Source organism: Tachyglossus aculeatus, chromosome 3, assembly GCF_015852505.1.
Source record: "Tachyglossus aculeatus isolate mTacAcu1 chromosome 3, mTacAcu1.pri, whole genome shotgun sequence".
Lineage (NCBI taxonomy): Eukaryota > Metazoa > Chordata > Mammalia > Monotremata > Tachyglossidae > Tachyglossus > Tachyglossus aculeatus.
Window position 1 is genome coordinate 61,269,762 of NC_052068.1, and position 19,636 is coordinate 61,289,397.

A 19,636-nucleotide genomic window follows, 5' to 3' on the forward strand; every position below is an offset into this window, starting at 1 on the left:
TTGGGTAGGGACTGTCTCTATATGTTGCCAATTTGTACTTCCCAAGCGCTTGGTACAGTGCTCTGCACATAGTAAGCGCTCAATAAATACGATTGATGATGATGATGATCACCATTTTACAGATGAGGTAACAGGCCCAGAGAAGTGAAGTGACTTGCTCAAAGTCACACAGCTGACAGTTGGCGGAGGCGGGATTTGAACCCATGACCTCCGACTCCAAAGCCCGGGCTCTTTCCACTGAGCCACGCTGCTTCTCTGTGATGATGATGATGATGATGATGATGATGACGGGGGATTCTCGGGGCAGCGGTGGTGGTGGTTGCAGCAGCAGCTCAGCGACTTCAGTCCTATTCCCCGACCCTTGGCCACAGCCGACTCGACTCCAGTCCTGGAGACGCGACATGAGAGCACTGGCATTCGCTTATAGCCTAATGCAGCTTCCAACAGTTACTACTTAACTCTCTCAATTCTAATTCAAGACAATCTTTTGGGGTTTTGGTACTTAAAAGTGGACTAATTCAAGACAATCTTTCGGGGTTTTGGTACTTAAAAGTGGACAGTGGCGGGGGGGGGGGGGTTAAAAAAAAATCTCACCTTGGAGTCAAGGCAATGTGGTACTTGAACACGTCTGTTTCCAACAGTTGTTACATATAAAATAACATATAAAATACATATACATATGCATACATATACATACATATACACCAAGCTTTGATGATTCGGAGGGTAGGAGTGATTTTAATTAGCAAATCACAGTATACATTTTCTAATTAACATACGATACGGTTATTTATAAAGAAATGTTACTAAAATGCATTCTCCGGTGATTCTGCCTGGGGTAGGACAGGGTGTATATGTGTATATGTATGCATATGTATGCATATACATATAAAATAACATTTATCATACCATTAAGACTTAAAAATGAACCCAGTTCATCCCTTTCTTTGCAAACAATTGAGCTACGAAGTCCAAGCAGCAAGCACTTCCTCTGAAATGCTAAAATAAACACTGAAACACGAATGACATCAACTAGATTAGTATTTTAATGCCTTGAATGATTTCAACCCTAATCACATTTCAGAGGAAACACCACTCTTTTTTTTTCTTAGTGGGCCTATCTGGCATATTTACAATAATAAAAATAGCCTTTTTGAAGTGATATGATGATCGAGTACTTTCGTTTTAAGCACTAGAGTCGCTTGAAAACTATATTGGAAGTCTCTTGACATTGCAGTAGGATTGTTTTCCAAGGAATAATATCTTGATGTGATATAATAAAATACACACACATATATATATATATAAGCTGTACGCCCACAAACTTACAGAAATCTTTTGAGACATTAAGGTATGCCGTTTTCATCCATTATATATTTAGATCTTTCAGTGCAGCACAATCCACGAACCATTGCCACTCAATTAATAAATCCTTCCAGCGAACACATTAGGTTGGCCCATTTTTTGAGTGAGGTTGTCAGACGTGTCATAACTGCCCTTAATTAATTATGGACTAGACTGTACGTTCCTTGTGGGCAGGGATCGTGTCTACCAACTCCCTTATGTTGTACAGTGCTCTGCACACGGCAAACGCTCAATAAATACGACGTTGACGGCTAGGCTGCATCTTTATAAAGATCCAGGTCAAATATCCCATATTATCTACAGAGGATATTGAAACAACGGAGACAATGATTTACAAAAATCACTAATTTTAAACACGCTACATTCAAACAGGCTGGAAAAAATTTAACTGCTTATCAAAAGATGCACAATATTGACAGTGTAGAAGGAATTACCACCAAAAAGGTTAACCCTTTAGAGCTGACTTACAAGTTACACTTTCTACACCAAACCAAGGAAATATAAATTCAGTTCTAAATATTGTTTCAACTAATTACACTGTTTCAAGTTAATCTACCCTAAAGGAAAGAGCTTCAACCGGAAATAAAATGCAGTATCGTCATTCGCACTGAAAGCCTGGAATGGCATGAAAAAGCTATAAGCAACAGCTTAAACCCGTATTGGAACTGGTTCGTTTTCCGGCTCATTGGAAAATGACGAGCGCGTACTTGTTTCAAACAAATCAAATCAGTTGGGCCTGAAGAGTCCTAAAGTTTACAGTGAGTGCTACGACTGAGAAACTACAGATTTTGGCATCCCAAAGTTACACCCCGGGAAGTGCTTGTTTTCGGCAAATACAAATCAAGTACCTGTACCGAAACCCCAGTGGTTTCAATAACTGAGTAAATTTCCCCCTTCAAGTATTTTCCCCGTGGATCTTACTGTAAAATGAAAAATATACGGGGTTAATTCGCCCCGGTGACGATTTTTTTCTAAAAGAAAACATAAAAACAAACACCGCGGGATTTTAGTTGAGATGCAAAAATTGCTTCATAAGTTCGTATGTTGTAAATGCCACGGCCTGTGAGGGAATGCATCGGATGTAGTTGAGAGATAAGCCACGGTACAATCCTCTTCTGATTCCATGGTGACCGTACACGTACTTCAGAGTCTTCAACATTGTGCTGAAACATGCAACACCCATTAAACTGCAGCATTTCACCGCACGACCGCAAGCAGGTTAGTTGGGACAACTGCCAAACTGTTAAAAGCAACTAAAGTTATTGGCGATTGCTTCTCGTGTCACAAATGGCATTTTACAACAAAAACGATTCCAGTTATCTCAAACAGGAGCGGCGTTGAGGAGTTAAGCCCTCTCAGAGGCTACACGTACTTTATTTTTGTCTCTAAAGTGCCCGCTCACCACACCGCTTTTATAACAGCCTGTCTTGGACTGATAACTGGAAGCGCTTTCGAAGGATCTGCAAGGATCTGTTTTCCTATCTTTTCTTGCGCTCGAAGTGCTAAATTGGGAACGAGAGGCAGAAGGCGGCTAAAATAAACAAGATTCACTTGAGGAAAGGTAATAATAATAATGATGGCATTTATTTAAGTGCTTACTATGTGCAAAGCACTGTTCTAAGCGCTGGGGAGGTTACAAGGAGATCAGGTTGTCCCACGGGGGGCTCACAGTCTTCATCCCCATTTACAGATGAGGTCACTGAGGCCCAGAGAAGTTAAGTGACTTGCCCAAAGTCACACAGCTGACAGGTGGCAGAGCTGGGATTTGAACCCATGACCTCTGACTCCAAAGCCCGGGCTCTTTCCACTGAGCCACGCTGCTTCTCTGTCTGTGCAAGCATTCAGAAATTAGAATCTAGAAAGGAAAAGATTTGGCTTTCCAGCGCTGTCTCATTTCCGCATCTCCCAATTAAGGTCCTCGCCTTTGACCACCCTCCTTTATAATAATGATAATAATGATGGCATTTGTTAAGCACTTACTATGTGCAAAGCACTGTTCTAAGCGCCGGGGGGGATACAAGGTGATCAGGTTGTCCCATGTGGGGCTCACAGTCTTTATCCCCATTTTACAGATGAGGTCACTGAGGCTCAGAGAAGTTAAGTGACTTGCCCAAGGTCATACAGCAGACACGTGGCGGAGCCGGGATTCGAACCCATGACCCCTGACTCCAAAGCCCGGGCTCTTTCCACTGAGCCATGCTGCTTCTCTTATGTCAGCAGTTTTTCTGTAGTGGTATTCGTTAAGCGTTTACTACGTGCTAGGCACTGTTCTAAGCGCTGGGGTTGATACAAGATGATCAGGTTGGACGCGATTCATGTCCCACTTAGGGCTCACAGTCCTCATTTTACAGATTAGGTAACTGAGACACAGAGAAGTGAAGTGGCTTGCCCACGGTCACACAGCAGACAAGTGGTGGAGCCGGGATTTGAACCCATGACCTTCTGACTCGGGCTGATGGTCTACCTGCACATGGTGCCCATCAAAGCTCCCTTTATTTCCTAGGCCTTTACCTCAGGGAGCACAGGACAGTGCCTCATAAAAAACAGTTTTTATCAAATTAAAAACAAAACAAAAAACCTTTTTTCAACCTTCCAACGTGGAAGACTCATGGGGGATGCTGGTAGGGTATGGAAGGTTTGTTCTTACGGAAAGTTAGAATACAAGAAGGTAAGCACAACCCTTCTTGAAAGCCTCGTAGGGGTGTTTGATATTACTTCAGTACATCACGACACTGAGGTTGTGCAGTTCTCACAATGGCTGAAGTATTCTCGGGATGACGGATTTAAGATAAAGAAGGGGAAAATGAGGAAACAGTAAGACACTGGTGACTTTCGCGTTTCTAAAGTCTCTAGTAATGTAACCTCTAAGCAGTATCTACTCACGCCATCCCGGTGAAGTCGCAGCAGACTGAACACAGCAATTGCAATATTCAATAGTTATTTCCAAACAGATTACTACGTGCTCTTGGAGCCCCCCAAATAATAACGATGGTATTTGTTAAGCGCTTACTATGTGCCAGAGAAGCAGCGTGGCTCAGTGGAAAGAGCCCGGGATTGGGAGCCAGAGGTCATGGGTTCTAATCCCGGCTCTTCCACTTACCAGCTGTGTGACTTTGGGCCAGTCAGTTAACTTCTCTGAGCCTCAGTTACCTCATCTGGAAAATGGGGATTAAGACTGTGAGCCCCATGTGGGACAATCTGATTACCCTGTATCTCCCTCAGAGCTTAGAACAGTGCTCGGCACATAGTAAGCACTTAACAAATACCAAAATTATTATTATTATGTGCCAAACACTAAATCTTCAAATGGAATGACATTTCTGTTCCTAATGAGGGTATAAACAGCACACCAACTTGGGCTTGCCCTCTCTGATTTCTTTTTTTATGCTATTTGTTAAGCATTTGCTATGTGCCAGTCACTGTACTAAACCCTGGGGTAGATACAGGACAATCGGGCTGGATGCAGTCCATATCCCACATAGGGCTCACAGTCTTAATCCCCATTTTACATATGACACAGCGTGGCTCAGTGAAAAGAGCTGGGGCTTGGGAGTCAGAGGTCATGGATTCTAATCCCAGCTCCGCCACTTGTCAGCTGTGTGACTTTGGGCAAGTCACTTCGCTTCTCTGTGCCTCAGTTCCCTCATCTGCAAAATGGGGATGAAGACTGAGAGCCCCACGTGGGACAACCTGATCACCTTGTATTCCCCCAGTGCTTAGAACAGTGCTTTGCACATAGTAAGCGCTTAACGAACACCATCATTATTATTATTATTATGACGTAGCACAGAGAAGTGAAGCTCAAGGTCCCACAGCAGACAAGTGGTGGGGCTGGGATTAGAACACAGGTCCTGTCACTTCCAGGCCGGGACTCTTTCCACTAGACCACACTGGTTAGTCAAAAATAGGGCTCCTGGACTGCAAACCTTAAACAAGGCTCGCCAAATAAAATTTCCCAATCCGCCCCTTCCAGACTCCCTGCAGCCTTTGTGACCCGAGTAGTAATGTAGTAAAATGGGTTAATGTAGTAAAACAGTAGTAATAAAGCAGCGTGGCTCAGTGGAAAGAGCGCGGGCTCTTAACTGCCTTTGACACTGTGGACCACCCTTCTCCTCAACACGCTATCCAACCTTGGCTTCACAGACTCCGTCCTCTCCTGGTTCTCCTCTTATCTCTCCGGTCGTTCATTCTCAGTCTCCTTTGTGGGCTCCTCCTCCCCCTCCCATCCCCTCACTGTAGGGGTTCCTCAAGGGTCAGTGCTTGGTCCCCTTCTGTTCTCTATCTACACTCACTCCCTTGGTGAACTCATTTGCTCCCATGGCTTCAGCTATCATCTCTATGCTGATGACACCCAAACTTACATCTCTAACCCTGCTCTCTCTCCCTCCCTTCAGGTTCCTGTCTCCTCCTGCCTTCAGGACATCTCCATCTGGATGTCCGCCCGCCATCTAAAACTCAGTATGTCCAAGACTGAACTCCTCATCTTCCCTCCCAAACCCTGCCCTCTCCCTGACTTTCCCGTCACTGTTGACGGCACTACCATCCTTCCCGTCTCACAAGCCCACAACCTTGGTGTCATCCTCGACTCCGCTCTCTCGTTCACCCCTCACATCCAATCTGTCACCAGAACCTGCCAGTCTCACCTCCACAACATTGTCCAGATCTGCCCTTTCCTCACCTTCCAAACCGCTACCTTGCTGGCTCAATCTCTCATCCTATCCCGACTGGATTACCGAATCAGCCTCCTCTCCGATCTCCCATCCTCCTGTCTTTCTCCACTTCAGTCTATACTTCACGCCACTGCCCGGATCACCTCTGTGCAGAAACACTCTGGGCATGTTACTCCCCTCCTCAAAAATCTCCAGTGGCTGCCTGTCAACCTACGCGTCAGGCAGAAACTCCTCACCCTGGGCTTCAAGGCTGTCCATCCCCTGGCCCCCTCCTACCTCCCCTCCCTTCTCTCCTTCTCCAGCCCAGCCCGCACCTTCCACTCCTCTGCCGCTCACCTCCTCACCGGGCCTCGTTCTCACCTGTCCCGCCATCGACCCCGGGCCTGGAATGCCCTCCCTCCGCACATCCACCAAGCTCGCTCTCTTCCTCTCTTCAAAGCCCTACTGAGAGCTCACCTCCTCCAGGAGGCCTTCCCACACTGAGCCCCCTCCTTCGTCTCCCCCTCCCCATCCTCCCCGCCTTACCTCCTTCCCCTCACCACGGCACCTCTATATATGTTTGTGCAGATTTATTACTGTACTTATTTTACTTGTACATATTTACTGTTCTATTTATTTTACTGTGTTCATATGTTTTGTTTTGTTGTCTGCCTACCCCTTCCACACTGTGAGCCCGTTGTTGGGTAGGGACTGTCTCTATATGTTGCCAACTTGGACTTCCCAAACGCTTAGCACAGTGCTCTGCACACAGTAAGCGCTCAATAAATATGATTGAATGACTGAATGAATGGGTTCAAATCCCAGCTCCGCCAACTGTCAGCTGTGTGACTTTGGGCAAGTCACAACTTCCCTGTGCCTCAGTTCCCTCTTCTGTAAAATGGGGATTAAGAATGTGAGCCCCACGTGGGACAACCTGATCACCTTTCAAGACTGTGAGCCCACTGTTGGGTAGGGACCGTCTCTATAAGTTGCCAACTTGTACTTCCCAAGCACTTCAGTAAGCGCTCAATAAATACGATTGATTGATTGTAACCTCCTCAGCAGCTTAGAACGGTGCTTTGCACATAGTAAGCGCTTAATAAATGCCATTATTATTATTATTATTATTATTAATGATGCGCAGATAGTGCATGGCCCAGAAGCAACAGAGGTCTGAAACATGTGAAAACCGCAGCGGGAGCTGCAAAGTGCACTCTAGGAGTTCGTTGTACTTGTTAAGCACTTGCTATGTGCCAAGCACTGATCTAAGCGCTGGGGTAGGTACAAGTTAATCAGGTTGGACACAGTCCCTGTTCCACATGGGGCTCACACCCTTAATCCCCATTTTACAGATGAGGTAACTGAGGCCCAGAGAATATTAATAATAATGATGGCATTTATTAAGCGCTTACTACGTGCAAAGCACTGTTCTAAGCGCTGGGGAGGTTACAAGGTGATCAGGTTGTCCCATGGGGGCTCACAGACTTCATCCCCATTTTACAGATGAAGGGACTGAGGCCCAGAGAAGTGAAGTGACTTGCCCAAAGTCACCCAGCTGACAATTGGCAGGGCCGGGATGTGAACCCGTGACCTCTGACTCCAAAGCCCGGGCTCTTTCCACTGAGCCACGCTGCTTTTCTGAGTGACGTGACTTGCCCAAGGTCACACAGCAGACACGGGGCAGAGCCGGGATTAGAACCCAGGTCCTTTTGACTCCCAGGGCCGGGCTCTAGCCGTTGAATCCCGCTGCTTCACCTTTCTTTTGCAGAAAGCGGATGCCCAGAATCAGGGACGGGGCAAAATGGACATACATCCCCATCATGAGAGAAATGCGGACTTGCACTTCCCAAGCGCTTAGTCCAGTGCTCTGCACACAGTAAGTGCTCAATAAATACGACTGAATGAATGAAGGAAACCACCCCAGCTTGGGGTGGGGGGTGGGGAGTGTAGGAGCCTGCCTGCAGGCTTGCATTAAACTGGAAGCATTTCTGCATTTAGCGAGAAGAGGTGCAGGAAACACTTACAGGCACTTTTCAGAGTCCGGGAGTACAGTCCCCAGCTGCATTCGCCGGCGGGTTACATCAAGTGGGTACCTAAAGGAAGAAGAGGCGGGAGCATTTTCAGTTTCTTGGAGGAGCGTGACATTCAGCTAGTACCAGAACTGGCTAATTTGAAACTTAAAAGACACGTGAAGCGGGTAGTAAGGGGATACGAAGTTAGAATTCCCCTCTAAAAATTAATAGCGTACTTTTAAATCAATTTTTTTCCAACAACCCAAATGGTTAAACTAAGATGCAGGTTCAGGATTTACCCAGAGCATCAAAACAATTTCAAACATTCTTGGGAATTAAGTGTCTATTAAGTACTGCACAGTTGAAAATGAACCAACTTTATATTTATTCTAGCTGAGATGTGGGAAAAAAAATTATGGGAATATTTCCTCACTGTTTCTCCACTTCTGTGCTTCCCTTTCTCTTTCTAATTCTCTCCTAATCCTTTCTTTCCTCATCATCCCTTCTCCCCTTCCTTTCCCCCACTTTCCTCACTCGTTTCCTTTTCCTCGTTCCCACACAGACCCCTACATTCACAGAGCTACCCATCTCCCTGCACCCAATCTCTCCCCACGCCAATCTACATTTCGCTCTGCTGCCCGGATCATTTTTCTACCAAAATAATAGTAATGACGATACTTGTTAAGCGCTTACTATGCGCCAAGCACCGTTCTAAGCGCTGGGGGAGATGACAAGATAAAAATAGTGCTGTGCACGTCTCCCCACTTCTCAAAACCCCCCAAATGACTGCCCATCCATCTCCGCCTCAAAGAAAAACTCCTTAGCCCTGGCTTCGAGGCACGCCGATCGGCTCCCAGCCGCTAACCTTGCCAATCGTCCCCTACAACCCAGCCCGCGCACTTTCCTTGCTCCTTTGTGTCCCAGATCCACCTCTCATCATCATCATCATCATCAATCGTATTTATTGAGCGCTTACTGTGTGCAGAGCACTGTACTAAGCGCTTGGGAAGTACAAGCTGGCAACATATACAGTCCCAACCCCGTGCTCACGTCCTCCCTCCAGCTTAGCACTCCCTTCCCCTTCGTATCCAGCTCTCACTCTCCCCATCTTCAAAACTCTATTAAAATCGCACCTCCTCCAGGAAGCCTTCCACCCTCTTTGCTCTCCCTCTTTCGTTGCCTATGTATCTTATACACTGCAGCGTATACTTATCCCTTTTATTTTCTGCAGCTTGTCTCCCCCACTAGAATGTAACTCCTTGAGGGCGGGGACGGTGTCTGCCACCTCTATTTTACAATACTCTCCCAACCGTTCTGCCCACAGTAAGCGCTCAATAAATACCCTCCACTCAAAGATCGAGCAGCTTACGCTACGCCACATTTTGTGGGGGCAAGGCTGCAGGCCAACAGGCCCTCTCACTGCCAAGCCAGTCGCAGAACACTTCCACTTAACCTTCAGCAGAATCTGCAGTCCTGGGCTGATACCGACAGCAGGAGATCTGCCTAACCTACTTCCCTTTAATTATAGGGACTTTACTAGATGCCCTCTCAAATCCTTTCCCACTGTACAGGGCTCCTAAATGAAGGGCTCTATAACGTCCCTCTAAACTGTAAGCTCCTGCAGGGAATGTGCTTGCTAATTCTGCTGTACTGAACTCTCCCAAGCGCTTTACTGCAGACTCTACATTGTATTCATTCATTCAGTCGTATTTATTGAGCGCTTGCTGTGGGCAGAGCGCTGTACTGAGCGCTTGGGAAGTCCAAGTTGGCAACATATAGAGACGGTCCCTACCCAACAGCGGGCTCACAGTCCGTCATGGGCAAGAAATGCGTCTGGTTATGGTTACTCTATACTCTCCCACGCGCTTAGTACAGTGCTCTGCACACGGTAAGCACTCCAATACGACTGACTGACTAGTGCTCTGCACATAGTAAGCGCTCAAAAAATACTATTGATGAACCGGTTCCCACGCTCAGGCCCTATATTTTCACTTAATCGTCTTTATTTTGTGTGCTCTGCCACCCCTGGGTTCACGAGTAATATATGGGTTATAGGAGTAATATAAATTCGGTTAACCAAGCTGCCAAATGACCTCGTCAGAAAAATAGACTTATCGCTACTTCTGGGGCGGGACCAGAACTCAACCCTCACCTGTTGCTTAGGCAGGGGGAACCCAACAAATGTCAATACCACGTACCCAACTAGACTCAATGCCAGACTACATTTCTGCCCTGAATGAAGGTGGCTGGGAAACTTACGATATTGTCTGTGCTATAGCTCCAGCAACGCCACCACAAAGTAAGTTTATGTGCGTTTTCAAAACTAGGACATTAGGGTTATCTGATGAAGGCCTTCCAAGCAGGGTAGGAGCATGGGACAGACCAACACTCTTTAATGTACCAAAGGTAAAAAATGAAACACCTGAAAAACAAATGTAAATTCGCTGTAGTGTTTAGAAAAACAGTCGGTCTAAAAACACATACTTTCCCTTTAACCTGATCATGAATAATTCAGAGTATATTATGCATTGCCCACTTCCTGATGGAGAGCTGGCTTTTATCTCGGATGGACATAAGGAAGAAATTTCTACAGTCGATAATCAAGGAGTCAGATCTCCACGGCAACAGGCTACTCTCGGGGAGAAAGTCAGATTTTCTATGAAGCTTCATTAAGTCTTTCAGATTGCTACGTTCCCTTTAGAGCAGAGCTGAGCAAAATACTTCTCTGTGCCTCAGTTCCTTCACCTGTAAAATGGGGATTAAGACTATGAGCCCCACGTGGGCAGGGACTCCGCACAACCTGATAACCTTGAATCTACCCCAGTGCTCAGAACAGTGCTTGGCACATAGTAAGTGCTTAACCAATACCAGCATTATTATTATTATTATTATTATTATTATTATTATTATTATATGGGCAGGGACTACGCACAACCTGATAACCTTGAATCTACCCCAGTGCTCAGAACAGTGCTTAGCACATAGTAAGTGCTTAACCAATACCGGCGTCATTATTATTATTATTGTTATTATTATTATTATTATATGGCCCTCAGGCTGAGTATGGGCCAGTTCTGAAAGCTTGGAATCAGAAAGAATCAGCAGCACGTGCTCGCACTACTGGGAGTTCAAATTAAGCAGCGTGGCTTAGTGGAAAGAGCCCGGGCTTGGGAGTCAAAGGATGTGGGTTCTAATTCCGACTCCGCCACTTGTCTGCTGTGTGACCCTGGGCAAGTCTCTTCTCGTTGCCTTGGTCACCTCATCTGTAAAATGGGGATTAAGACTGTGAGCCCCATGGGGACAACCTGATTACCTCGTATCTGCCCCGGCGTTTAGAACAGCGCTTGGCACGTAATAGTAAGCGCTAAACAAGTACCATCATTACGAACCAGTCTGTAGCCATTTATACAACAAATGTACTCCAAAGGTCAAAATCATCATCATCAATCATATTTATTGAGCACTTACTGTGTGCAGAGCACTGTACAAAGCGCTTGGGAAGTACAAGTTGGCAACATATAGAGACAGTCCCTACCCAACAGTGGGCTCACAGTCTAAAAGGGGGAGACAGAGAACAAAACATATTAACAGAAGAAAATAAATAGAATAAATATTCTAAATAACTGTTCATCTCAGTTTTAGACTGCAAGCTCATTATGGGCAGGGAGTGTGCCTGCTAATTTTGTTGTACTATAATCTCCCAATCACTTAGTACAGTGCTAATAGTAAGCAATAAATACTATTCAATAAACACTATTTAGAGTGCTATTGAGATTGATTTAGAGTGTTGAAGTCAGCATTTGCTAAGTGGTCACTTAGTAGCGGTTTCCAAAGTGCCAAACTGCTACCGGGAGAATTGGGCTAGTCTTTTGCCAAAAAAGTAAAACTTATAAAATTTGAAGTCCTAGGAATTCTTTTTCCATCTGAAAGGCGAGTTTGTATATTTAGAAACGGTACTTCTGATTACATATTTTAATTTGAAAGGTCAAATATAAAATATTTACTCTCAACTGGCACGATGCTGGGAAGATTATAGTTGTCTGTAATCAAGGATTGCTGCCTGGAACAGGTGGGAGCCCAAGTATTGTCCCCTTCAAGCAGGGTTTTATGCTGTATTTTTCAATATGTTTTAATTGTTCATAAATGATTTCTATTTTCTACATGTCTTTCTTCCTCCCCTTAGTGTAAGCCCCTTTTGGGACATAGTCGTTTTCTTCCTTGGTTTTGTATTTGTATTAACATGTTTTGTATTAACATGTAATAAATATCTGGGTTCTAATCCCAGCTCCGCCACTTGTCTGCTGTGTGACCTTGGGCAAGTCACTTAACTTCTCTGAGCCTCAGTTCCCTCATCTGTCAAATGGGGATTAAGACTGTGAACCCCACATGGGACAACCTGATCACTTTGTATCCCCCCCCCAGTGCTTAGAACAGTGCTTTGCACATAGTAAGCGCTTAACAAATGCCAATATTATTATTATTATTATAAGTCACTTTGCCCCCCTCTAGACTGTGAGCTCATTATGGGGCAGGGAATGTGTCTGATGTTATACTTTACTCTCCCAAGTGCCTGGGAGCCACAAGTGGGACAAGAACTGTGTCCAACCTGTTTAGCCTGTATCTATGCCAGCGTCTAGTACAGTGCTTGGCAGGTGGTAAGCGCTGGAACAAATACCACAAAGAAAAAAAATTGTAAGCATGAGACGGGTGCAGAGAAATTCCAGCCATGCAGTCCTAAAGGTTGCAGGCCTCTAGACTGTTAGCTCGTTCTGGGCAGGGAATGTGATTATTATTACATTGTACTCTCCCAAACGCTTACTACAGTGCTCTGTACTCAGTAAGCACTCAGTACAAGTGAATGAATGAATGAAATCCGAAAGCCGAGGGTCTGGCAGCTGTGCCATCCTCCATTCACCCGTCAGGATGGACAGAGAGTGTGTCTGCAAGTTCTGTTGCACTGTACTCTCCCAAGCGCTTAGTACAGTGCACTGCGCATAGTAAGGCGCTTAATAAATACCACTGAGTGCCCGAGCCCAATCTGGCAGGTGATACCATCATTATTATCAATGTAGGACTCTTTCCTACATTATTATTATTATGTAGGAAAATTACTGGAGGAAATATGAGATTGTAGGCTAGGAAAGAGGTCGGGGCTAGTGAGGTGGATATCAGAGTTATCTGATATATATATATATGTATTTATTACTATATTTATTTATTTATTTTATTTGTACATATTCTATTTATTTTATTTTGTTAATATGTTTTGTTTTGTTGTCTGTCTCCCCCTTCTAGACTGTGAGCCCGCTGTTGGGTTGGGACCGTCTCTATATGTTGCCAACTTGTACTTCCCAAGCGCTTAGTACAGTGCTCTGCACACAGTAAGCGCTCAATAAATACAACGGATTGATTGATTGGTAGGCAGAGGAGAATCTCCAATAGGCTTTGGACCCAAGAGGAGCCTGAAAATGTTGCCAACTTGTACTTCCCAAGCGCTTAGTACAGTGCTCTGCACACAGTAAGCGCTCAATACGATTGAATGAATGAATGAATGAAAACTGTTCCTTTGGCAGAGCTGAACTGCAGCTCTTTATTACTTTTTTGTTACAAGCATTTGTTTTTTCGCCTTATGTTATTCTTTCCTCGTGAGTCTGCTGGCAGTCTGAGTGCTTTGCACAAAGAAAGTCCCCAATAAATGTAATAAATGAGTTTAAAAAAATCGACCTTATCTGATGCCAAATTTAGTTGGACTTCTCTAAGTGACCAAGTCGGTATTGATTATGAGAAAGGGATTCAGTGGGGCCTTTTCTAAAAGAACCTTCCTAACGTTTTCTAAAAGAACCATCATGAATTACATTTCCTTCATCGTTAGAGCAGCCGTACGAAGGAGTGGGGTGGGGTGGAGAGATTCACTCTGAACAGTAATGGCAATGTTAAAATAAACTTAGGACCACCGAGAAAATAAATCCAGAATTAGAATTTAGGTGCTCCAATCACCTATCTTCCTGTTAGGCTCTCCTGAATCAAACTGCTAAGATCAAAGATAGTCTAATAGAGGTTATAATGATTAGTCTAATACCCTCTCCTGTTTCTGTCTTTTATCTGTCCATTTAGGTCCTGGAGTCTGTAGCAATTAAACAGCATAACGTCCTCAATGAGAATGTTTCCATTTGTCTTGCAGTATACTAAAACGGTCATGGAAACAACATCGTTAGGCAAAAAAAGAAAAATGCAGTTTGCAGACACATCACAAAGAACATGTTCTCTTTATTACATTTCTCTGTCCTTTAAATATTTACATTTACATACAAATGGAAAAAAAAACCAAACTAAATTTGAGTAAAACTGAGGAGGGGATGAGAGAGAAGGCACCTGTAGTCATTTAAGTATGCGCACTCATCTTACAAATTAGTCCTTTTAGAAACACAGGGAAGAATCAAATCAATCAACTTCTTCTCGTCACACTCTGACACATACCTGCGTAAGGGGCCATTCCTACAATGGTTGGCATCAGCCCTCGGTAAAATCCTCGAAAGCCACCTTCCTTTTAAAGCAAGAAAAAAGGAGAGGTGTGAATAAATCAGGCGGACCAGAATGAATCCTGAACATAATTCCATGCTGCAGGGGAAAAACCTATCTTGTGACACAGCACGTTAACAATCATTCCATAGGGAAATGGATCATTTTAACAACAAACACACACACAGTCCGAAATACAAAGAAATAAATGACAGGGAGGAGGAGGAGACAAAAAGAGAAATACCTTGGCGTAAATTGTTTTGAATGCATGAATGATTCCTGTATATGTGTGTTCCCCTTTCACCTGGAATGCCAGGCGCACTCTAACCATGTCAAGAGGATAAGTACAAACGACTGCTGTCATACCTGGAAATAAAATAAAAATCTAAACCTCGAGGCTCACTGGGGCAAAATTTACCTTAGCATACACTATGAACTTAACATACCAGAATAGAGAGGCACGCAAACATGTCACTGCCTTAATCACATTCCCAATAAACCAAGCTACAAAAAATGTTTATTAATCCTTCCACCACCCTATTTAGGCAGTCAATGACAGTAAGCAAAAGAAGTACAATATAAATACCGAACGTTAGTGCTTCTAATTTTCACTGCAATCCTCTCTTGCCAACGACATTTTTTAGGCCCAATCTATTATTATTATTATTGGCCTAAATGTGTCCTAATTTGCAAGACTGCATAAAAATATCCATTGTTCTGCAAAACTGCCTCAACTTGAATGAGAAGAGATTTATGTTAGACAGACACAAGAGAATGGCGATTTAATTTATCATTTACGTGTCTCCAGGAAGAATTGGTGATATAACATTTTTGTACAAGAATGATGTATGCCCATAAAAATAAAAAGGACAAATCTTCCCTTCTGTTAGTATTTTAGAGAAGCAGCGTGGCTCAGTGGAAAGAGCACGGGCTTTGGAATCAGAGGTCAGGGGTTCAAATCCCAGCTCTGCCAATTGTCAGCTGTGTGACTTCGGGCAACTCACTTAACTTCTCTGGGCCTCAGTTACCTCATCTGTAAAATGGGGATTAAGACTGTGAGCCTCCTGTGGGACCACCTGATCACCTTGTTACCTCCCCAGTGCTTAAAACAGTGTTTTGCACATAGTAAGCACTTAATAAATGCCATTATTATTATTATTATTATCATTTTAGGAATTGAGTTATTGGCGGAACCACATAACTAAGTGGAAAGGGCACGGGCCTGGGAGTTAGAGGAGCTGAGTTCTAATCCCAGGTCTGCCACTTGCCTGCTGGGTGGCCTTAAGCAAGTCAATTAACGTCTCTGTGCCAAAATTTTCTCCTCTGTAAAGTGAAGACTAAATACTTGTGTTCCCTCTTACTTAGACAGTGATCTCCATGTGGGACAAGGGCTGTGTCTGACTTATCTTGAATCTACCTCAGCACTCAGTACATAGTAACATTGTACAGAGCAACAAATAACCACAATTATCATCATTATCATGCACAGAAAATCGGGCTCCCTGATTTCCATCAATATTGATAGGAATTACAAATGGAAATAGTCAAGTTGGGCCATTAACGTAAGTTGGTGGATTTTCTTTAAAATCTTGTTTGAATCCAAACGAATGCAGTAGGTTTATGAATATTTACACCCGTTATACTGGAAAACTTCAAAGAAAATTCAGATGAAAGAAAACATATTTAAACCATTACAAAGCATTTCATTTCAGATGGTTCTTAAAGCCAAGTAATTAAAGCAACTTTTTTCTGCCTTAATTACAGCTTCTTTTTTTTTTTTGGCATCCCTGTAGTTAAAGCTGCAGTTCAATCTTCAAAATTTCTTTTCAACTAGGGAATCAATTAGAATAAGAATGGGGTTGGAGATGGATTATCATTATCATTTTCCATTTTTCTTGGGTACTTTATACTAAGACGTTGAACAAATATTCAAAGAAAATGTGAACACCCAATGACAATCCATCTGCTGACTGCGAAGCAATGAAAAGTTATCACTCTGAGGTTTCCTACTGCGACAAACAATAAATATAAGAGCACTCTAACAAGGACCCTTTGATCTCTGCCCCTCATCCTTTGCTCTAGAGGTTTATTAATGGCAGTAGGACCATTCAAGCTGTCTGTGAACAAAATAAGGCACAATCTAAAATTACTTACCAATAATCATGGTGGTCAGTTTTCCTCTTCCCCCATCATACAACTACAATCCAATATGTATGTCTTCACCTACCAGGAAGCAACAACACTTTCAATCAAGTTGAGGAGGAGGAGTGATTGTGAGTGTGTGGAAAAAAACACTCTCTTTTCCTCTCCTCAGTCTAGAGTTAGTGAAACCAAATCTAAAAATCTGGAGTACTAAAGGATAGAAAAGGAGGAAGCCTACCCGAAAGACCTATTTTACTGGGAGGTTCAAGGGCAACACAATTTCCAGCTCTCCGTTGTTTTTATGTCAACGGATTTATGCCACCAGAAAAGAGGCCTGAAGAGCTGCCCAGCAGCCTAACTTCAATCAATAAGAAAAAAAAATAAAAGCCACCAAATCCCTAATCCTCCAATCTGAAACCCAGACTTTTGGGTACCTTAGGAGAGGTACTTCCTCTCAATGTGGGGATCCCCTAGGAGGCTGGGATGGATTCAAGATTCCCCTTTTCCACACCCCATCAGAGTTACTCCAAAATTGGAATGAAAACCCTGGTCCAAAAGATTTGCAGGAGACCTAGGGCCCAGCCCAGCACGCTGGGGACATCCTCGGATTGGGAATCATCTGGCCTGGAGCAAATCTCTTGGACTCGCCAAAATTTAAAGGTTATCGTTAATTTAGTAGTCCCGAGGAGCGACTAAGTTAGTTTGCTAGATACCCTGACAATCGTTGTAGCAAAACCTCAGCCATCAAATCTGCCATACTGGCATATCTACTTAGTGCTTTGCTTTGAAAAGAGAAGTGACACCGCTGTGCTATGGTCTTCCTTCTTTCCCCTCACTTTACTTCCAGGAAATGCAGAAAAGGAGTAAAGAAAAGTTTAATTTTAAGCGGTAACTATGAAATCCAACCTTGATCTTCTGAAATTCAGAAGAATTCTACCTAGGTGCCCAAAATTCAGTTACCTCACTCAGCCCTCCATATTTTTCACAATTTGTGCTCCTGCCCAATCAGAATACATTATTTCAGTTTGAAAAGGCTACTACCACCTAGACTTTCAAACCTACATTTGTTTGGGGTTTTTTATATTTTCTTATGGCATTGGTTAAGCGCTTACTATGTGCCAGGCACTGTACGAAGCGCTGGGGTAGGCACATGGTAATCAGGTTGGACCGAGTCCTTGTCTCACCTAGGGCTCATAGGTCTTACTCCTCATTTTCCCGATGAGGCACAGAGGAAGCAAAGTGACTTGCCCAAGGTCACATAGCAGACAAGTGGCGGAGCTGGAATTAGAACCCAGGTCCTCTTCCGGGCCTGTGCTCTACCCACTAGACTATACAGCTCCTCTTCTCAGTCAAAAATCTATCAGTCAAAAAATAAACTACCGCTTTGGCTTATGAAGACGACGTATGTGGCTTGCCAATGGGTGCCTAATCAGAGAGATGCAAACTACTCTTCTGTGACCGACCTTACCAAAGGTAACCCCTTAAAGACTATTACAACCTACGGACTACTACAACTTTCCACGTTTCCCTCACCTAGAAAAAAATAAATTCAATCCAGGGTGTAAAAACTTGAGGCACATCTAACTGAAATTTCTTCAAGCTGTCAGGCAACAGAAAGGGATCTGTTTTGAATTAGCAAAGCTGCTATTCAGGGGTAGTTGAACACGGTCAATGCCTCTCAAGGACCTCAGATTCATTCCGGGGGAACTGAACTTCACCAACACCCAGTGGAACCAGAAACACTTAATTCAAGGGGAAAGGACTCCCCATGGAAAGACCACAAAGAATGACTCCAATCATATAATGTTCCCACAAAGCCAGGAAAATGAGAACGAAGAGGATCTGCTCTGAAGAGCCATCAGCCCAGTGTGAAACAGAAGCCCTACGAATCTCTGGAGGTCACCGGTTTTCTAGCTCCTCCTCCAGGAAAATTGTTAAATATAAATCAATCAATAGCACTTATTGAACCCCAACTGCGTGCAGAGCACTGTACTTACTAAGCGATCGGTAGAGTACCATTCAGTAAATAGACCTTCAAATAGTCTGGCCTTCAAACAGTGTATAACTGAGGATCATTCACTCGTTCATTCATTCGTATTTATTGAGCGCTTACTGTGTGTAGAGCACTGTACTAAGCGCTTGGGAAGTACAAGTTGGCAACATATAGAGACGGTCCCTACCCAACAATGGGCTCACAGTGTAGAAGATCAGTCAAAATAGAAACAGACCAGAGTTTAAGTACCCTTGAGAGCACCAAGATCACATAATCTGTAATACAATCAATCGTATTTATTGAGTGCTTACTGTGTGCAGAGCACTGTACTAAGTGCTTGGGAAGTACAAGTTGGCAACATAAGCCATATTCTTAAGGAAAAAAGTCCAGGAGTTTAAACCCTCTCCCCTACATCTAAAGTCTACCACACTCGGCTGTTACAATAGTAGCTATAAGAATGAAGTTGGCTTAAGCTCTCTAAAATCTGACCACCAGATTTTATATTCAAAGAACACCAGGCCAGATGAAGCCACCCAAGAATGGGGCTAACATTTGAAGAGACTGTTTTAGAGGTACAAAGAGTAAGTCTGTTGCTTTCTAGATCTGATCAAGGGAGAAGGCAAGTGGTTTCCATTTGAAAATCAACAGTCTCCAGGAAGAGTGCTCTTCCCAGAAATTGGCCTCCACATTTTTTTTTCCAGGTCTCCTAAAACCTACCTTCTTTCCTTCCTCAAACCTTGTCTTTAGAACAGTGCTCAGCGCACAGGAAACGCTTAACACATCCCGTTATTATTGTCTACCTCTCATTCTTCTCATTATCCTTCCCTATCAGTGGCAATCGGATTTGGGGGAAAAAAAAGGGCTTGTTTAGGAAAAGATGGAAAAACACCTGCGCTGAAAGAAGGGGTGAGCTCTTTCCTGCACATACAAACCTTAACTCTAAGTCTCTTAGTCCT

The 19,636-nt window shown here is 43.8% G+C and overlaps 1 protein-coding gene across 1 annotated transcript in view; it reads right to left on the bottom strand.

The window, feature by feature from the left end:
• Window positions 1-1,028: 1,028 nt before the first annotated feature.
• SLC25A16 (solute carrier family 25 member 16) overlaps window positions 1,029-19,636 on the bottom strand; it is a 39,378-nt gene continuing 20,770 nt past the window's right edge. The window contains exons 5-9 of the mRNA XM_038743920.1: window positions 14,790-14,911; window positions 14,504-14,570; window positions 10,286-10,448; window positions 8,039-8,107; window positions 1,029-2,528 (exon numbers count right to left, since the gene is read on the bottom strand). Of these exons, the coding sequence (XP_038599848.1) occupies window positions 2,372-2,528; window positions 8,039-8,107; window positions 10,286-10,448; window positions 14,504-14,570; window positions 14,790-14,911 (578 nt within the window). The 3' untranslated portion in view covers window positions 1,029-2,371. The remainder of the gene's footprint in view (window positions 2,529-8,038; window positions 8,108-10,285; window positions 10,449-14,503; window positions 14,571-14,789; window positions 14,912-19,636) is intronic.